Below are 6,533 nucleotides of genomic sequence, written 5' to 3'. Positions count from 1 at the left end.
ACACGCGCGCGCGCTCACATACACACACTCAGACGGACACACACACACACACACACACACACACACACACACACACACGCACTCACCCTCTCGCTCACTCACACGCACGCACGCACGCACCACAAACACACACACACATACACACACGGTGAAAACATCACACTGAGAGTTCCGGGAGGGTGTCGAAATACAGAGATGAGGAAGAGGAATGTGTGTGTGTGTGTGTGTGTTTGTGTGTGTGCGTTTGTGACTGTACGTACGTACGTACGTGTGTGTCTCTGTATGTGTGTGTGTGTGTGTGTGTGTGTGTGTGTGTGTGTGTGTGTGTGTCTGCGTTTGTGACTGTACGTACGTACGTGTGTGTGTGTGTGTGTGTGTGTGTGTGTGTGTGTGTGTTTGTGTGTGTGTGTGTGTGTGCGTATGCGCGTGTGTGTGTGTGTGTGTTTGTGACTGTACGTATGTGTGTGTGTGTGTGTGTGTGTGTGTGTGTGTGTGGTTATTATTATCAGCAGCAGCCACAACAGTGGGGAGTGAGGGAGACAAACAGACAGGAGGAGGTTGTGGTGGGGTGGGGGTAGAGGTGGGGGGCTTACTGACCACTTTCCTGCCGAACCTGTCACCGATCAGGCCGATGAGGGGCGAGCTGATCCCCATGCCCAGAAAGACCACCTGCCGCCCACAACAGAACAGCACACACCACATCAATTCATCGTCCTTACAGACCACCATCATCATCACGAACAACAACAGAAGTAAGACGTGATTCACCACATCAATTCATCGTCCTTACAGACCATCATCATCATCACGAACAACAACAGTAAGACGTGATTCACCACATCAATTCATCGTCTTTACAGACCATCATCATCATCACGAACAACAACAGTAAGACGTGATTCACCACATCAATTCATCGTCCTTACAGACCATCATCATCATCACGAACAACAACAGTAAGACGTGATTCACCACATCAATTCATCGTCCTTACAGACCATCATCATCATCACGAACAACAACAGTAAGACGTGATTCACCACATCAATTCATCGTCCTTACAGACCATCATCATTATCACCAAAAACAACAACAGTAAGACGTGATTCACCACATCAATTCATCGTCCTCACAGACCATCATCATTATCACGAAAACAACAACAACAACAGTAAGACGTGATTCACCACATCAATTCATCGTACTCACAGACCATCATCATTATCACGAACAACAACAGAAGTAAGACGTGATTTACCACATCAATTCATCGTCCTCACAGATCAGCATCATTGTCACGAAGAATATCAAGAGTAAGACGTGATTCACGACATCAATTCATCGTCCTCACAGACCATCATCATCATCACGAACAACAACACATCACGAAAAACAACAGAAGTAAGACGTGATTCACCACATCAATTCATCGTCCTTACAAACCATCATCATCATCACGAACAACAACAGAAGTAAGACGTGATTCACCACATCAATTCATCGTCCTTACAGACCATCATCATTATCACCACCAACAACAACAGAAGTAAGACGTGATTCACCACATCACTTCATCGTCCTCACGTCCTCTATTGATGATAGACACACAGACAGATGGACAGCGAAGCAGATGAGGACAGACAGACAGACGGACGGACGGACACTGGCGGAATTCATGACGGACAGACAGACGGACAGACAGGCAGACGGACGGACGGACGGACGCAGGGACGCGGGAAGAAGAACTGACCGTGGTGATGAGCGCAACTTGCCACTCGGACAGGAACCACTCGCAGCGCACCACGGGCGACAACACCGACAGCAGCATCATCTCCAGGGCGTCCGCTGCCTGCACACACGTCACCTCACCACTTTGTCGGATACGTCATTACTTTCTGTCAACACGTACGTCATCACTTTCTGGTCGGACACTTCATCACTTTCTGTCGGACACGACACGTATGTCATGACTTTCTGTTGGACATGTACATCATCACTTTCTGTCAACACGTACGTCATCACTTTCTGTCGGGCACGTCATCACTTTCTGTCAACACGTACGTCACCACTTTCTGTCGGACATGTCATCACTTTCTGTCGGACACGTCATCACTTTCTGCCGGCTGCACGTTATCATCATCTTCTGTGTAGCCCCGCCATCGCTTCCTGTAGGACACACGTCTCCACATTCTGCGGGGACACATCACCACATTCAGCAGAACACATCACTGCAACCTGTCGGTCTCACCACCATAACCTTATGGAACACATCATCGCATTCAAAAGGACCCAAAGCCATATTCCTAAAGACACACCACCGCATTCTGTTGGACCCAAAACAATATCCCTAAGGACACACCACCATATTCTATAGGACACACCACCGCATTCTACAGGAAACACAACCATATCTCTAATGACACACTGCCATATTCATATCCCTAATGACACACAATCATATCCCTAAGGACAAACCACCGCATTCAACAGGACACACCACCGAATGTTTTAAATTTCCGTTCATCATTCACTAGTACGAACAGACCTCATCGCGCACACACACACACACACACACACACACACACACTAAATTAACTCATTATATATCAATTAATGAATGAGTGAACTAACTGAACAACTGATTGATCCATTTATCAATCAGTCAATTAAAGGTAAATCAAGGAAGGACGGACTAAAGAGATAAGAAAAACTCCAGATCTTTCAAATAACGGTGGTCAAATGATTTCTACTTTGCTTAGATTTAAGATCAATGTTACATGCTCTTAGTTCTCGAAATAAATCAATATAAAAAAATCTCAGGTCAAGCCCTCTCCGTTTCATTGACGAAACGCAGGCGAAACGGCACAGATCGCACCATGGAACGAAACAATGTTTCGTGCCAGTGCCCGAATCTGGAATGTTGCCGATGGATTCAGCACGACAGTTTTACTGCTTGCGCGATTTTGACATGGAATTACAGCTTTACGCGATTTCGGTGCCGTGTACATGGAATTACAGCTTTACGTTCGGTGCCGTGTACATGGAATTACAGCTTTACGCGATTTCGATGCCGTGTACATGGAATTACAGCTTTACGCGATTTCAATGCCGTGTGTATGGAATTACAGCGTTGCGCGATTTCTGTGCCGTGTACATGGAATTACAGCTTTACGCGATTTCGGTGCCGTGTACATGGAATTACAGCTTTACGCGATTTCGATGCCGTGTACATGGAATTACAGCTTTACGCGATTTCGGTGCCGTGTACATGGAATTACAGCTTTACGCGATTTCGATGCCGTGTACATGGAATTACAGCTTTACGCGATTTCGGTGCCGTGTACATGGAATTACAGCTTTACGCGATTTCGGTGCCGTGTACATGGAATTACAACTTTACGTTCGGTGTCGTGTACATGGAATTACAGCTTTACGCGATTTCGGTGCCGTGTACATGGAATTACAGCTTTACGCGATTTCAATGCCGTGTGTATGGAATTACAGCTTTACGCGATTTCGGTGCCGTGTACATGGAATTACAGCTTTACGCGATTTCGGTGCCGTGTACATGGAATTACAGCTTTACGCGATTTCGGTGCCGTGTACATGGAATTACAGCTTTACGCGATTTCGATGCCATGTGTATGGAATTACAGCTTTACGCGATTTCGATGCCGTGTACATGGAATTACAGCTTTACGCGATTTCGATGCCGTGTACATGGAATTACAGCTTTAAGCGATTTCGGTGCCGTGTGTACGGAATTACAGCTTTATGCGATTTCGGTCCCCTGTACATGGAATTACAGTTTTACCCGGTTTGCATCAGTGAAATATGCACCGGAGCTTGCAAAAAAAAAGTTGTGCCAAGTTTCGCATTTTTTAAGTAGGATATTCAGGTGTGTTTTGTTGTTGTTTTTCTCGCGAAAAACGGGGCTTATCATTTTCATGTAGGCCTACTTATTACTACTTCATGGCCACTACTAAACAGGGACGGTCAAAATAACTGAAATCCGAATGTCACGAAATAATTTTTATGTCGGTGGGGGAAGTAGAAATCTGAAGCATCACCCGCGAAGGCTAGACATGATAAAATTACATGGATTGTTTAGCAACTTTTGATGTTTACCATGTCTTCCGTGGGCCCCGCACTCAGCGTTTTCCCACGCTTAAAATGTTCAGTACGACCGAAAGCGTTTGTGCACAAACCGGTGTAAAAAGGTAGAACTCTACCACTGGCTAGTTTTAGCCCCAGGTACGAAGGCAGCCTCGCACCTCCACCCCCAGGGTCAACCAGCCCAGGCCATGCCATACCCCTCCTCCTGGCCCGATCCCCCCCCCCCCCCCCATGTGTATTGTATTGTATTGTGTTGTGTTGTGTTGTATTGTATTGTATTGTGTGTTTGCGCTGGAGTAATACTGACGTGCCTTTTTTTTTCTTTCTTTTCTCGCTCTTTTATGTTTTTTAGTGGAGACCTCTGTCTTCAATAACATCTTGTTCCTTCTTGGTCTTCTTCTTTCTTTTCTTTTCCTTACATTTCTACATTACCTATAAGATCATTTAAGTTTTATCTATCCTTTCAATCTGACTAGACCATGAAGACCTACTTTCAAATGAAGCATTCTACGCCCAAAATAAGACATTCAAATACTCAACACGCAACTCCTTTTAAACATTTTCCCCATTTTGAACAAAAGCCCATTGTACGGTAAATGTTATGTTTAAAAAAAAAAAAAAGTCTATCGCAATTGACCTAGCCTTCATTCTAAGGTTGTTATTCTTGGCAGTATTCACACGCTTCAAATATCGGTTTATTTCAGAGACAAAGATGGGGTGGGGGTGGGATATAAAATGGCCCAGAGCATATAAACTAACCCCTAACAGGACCAACGCCTCGACCACACCACGGAAAAGACCACAACCACGAACAACTTGACCCGGACTCTCGACAGTTTTTCGCACTTTTTTTTTAGCAGCAACTATGCAGCAGTTTTAAAATGCTTGTAACATGTCTGTCTATGGACCAAACCTGAAGTATAACATATCGATGTCATCAGAATAAAACAAACTTTCAAAATATGACATTTTTTTTATATATCTTTGTGGAACATAGTCATTTTGATGACATTTGACCTCGTTGCTAAAAATAGAAAATTTGAGCATTTTCAGTATTTTTCACATTCTCATTGAACAAAAAATTCAAGATATTGGGTTCGAGTTCACAATCTTAACTTTTATTGAGAAATCAATCATTTTTCTTTCACGGGAAACAAAATTGACAGTACTGTGTCAAAAAAGTACATGTTCAGTGCTCTGAATAAAAACATAACTATATATCCTGATTGATGACTACAAATCACATGAGTCATGTACACCACAACAGATTTCTTGTTCTGCAGAAAAAGCACAAGTAAACACAATGTAGCGTCCCAAGGATACAAAAATATAAACTATTCACAAACAACAGTCAGTTTCTTTTCTTTTTTTAACAATATATTTGTTGATATTGTTGCTAAAAACAGACCGACCACTCCCACCTGAACAATTGACCCGTTTTAACAGTGGAAACAGTTGCTTTGGTTCTGTAAAACACATGGGTTAGGAAGAGAATGTCAAAAGAAACTAATTCGGTTTTACAAATCTATTTTTAAAAAATACATATGCACATACAGAAAACATCCTGAGGAAAATTATCCTGTATGAAAGAAATGTATGGGACAAACAAACCCATACATATTATTTTTAAAAGTCATCACCCTTCCATTCTGGCTTTTCCCTGTAATAACACTTTTGGTAATAACAAATTGGTAGAAGAAAAACAAACAAACAAACAAAAAAGCAAGCACAAAAGATACCCAGCCCCTACCCTATCATCCTTGCACTAATTTGAGTCCCACACAAACGCATGCATGACCTTACCTTCATCAAAACCCAGAAGGCAGCTCCTGCCATCCACAAAGCACATGTGGTTTCCACAGGTAAAGTACACACATCAAATTGGCTTTTTTCCCCATGCATTCTTTCTTCAATTCTGCATAACATTTTTTTTACTTTTTTTTTCTTTCTTTCTTCTTTCTTTTTTCCTTCTTTCTTTTTAATTTATTTTTTTAAATTTATGTTTACTGAATACAATTAGATGCTTTTGGAACTTTTTCATATTCACCCAGACTTGCAAGCTGTCTAATCACCTCTTCAGTAAAGTCTGACTGACCATATCTATCATGTCTCTGTAATTCTGGAATGTCTTTGTGATATTCTTCTACAATCTTGAAATAAAATAAAAATTACTCGTGCAATGTCAATTAAATGAAAAAAACAACGTTTTTCACAATTTGTTTTGTGCAATGCATTGTATTTATTGATTAACATAACTTTTTTTCCACCCACCCACATTTTCATTGCCTTTAACTAGTTGTGGCTGTCTAACATTGATTTTTTCTAGACTTCCCCAGAACTCTTGATCTATGATGAACAAAGCCGAATCTATTCTCTATATGAGTTGCTGACAGAAATAAAACAGTTTTGTTGTCTCC

The 6,533-nt window shown here is 42.2% G+C and overlaps 1 protein-coding gene across 1 annotated transcript in view; it reads right to left on the bottom strand.

Annotated features, from left to right (window-relative positions):
* LOC143274990 (putative transporter SVOPL) overlaps positions 1-1,844 on the bottom strand; it is a 15,676-nt gene extending 13,832 nt beyond the window's left edge. The window contains exons 1-2 of the mRNA XM_076579032.1: positions 1,751-1,844; positions 598-669 (exon numbers count right to left, since the gene is read on the bottom strand). Of these exons, the coding sequence (XP_076435147.1) occupies positions 598-669; positions 1,751-1,831 (153 nt within the window). The 5' untranslated portion in view covers positions 1,832-1,844. The remainder of the gene's footprint in view (positions 1-597; positions 670-1,750) is intronic.
* Between the last annotated feature and the right edge of the window lie 4,689 nt (positions 1,845-6,533).

Source organism: Babylonia areolata, chromosome 29 (assembly GCF_041734735.1).
Source record: "Babylonia areolata isolate BAREFJ2019XMU chromosome 29, ASM4173473v1, whole genome shotgun sequence".
NCBI lineage: Eukaryota > Metazoa > Mollusca > Gastropoda > Neogastropoda > Buccinidae > Babylonia > Babylonia areolata.
The sequence above is the reverse complement of the archived record's forward strand: the minus strand, read 5'-3'. Positions and strand labels throughout refer to the sequence as shown.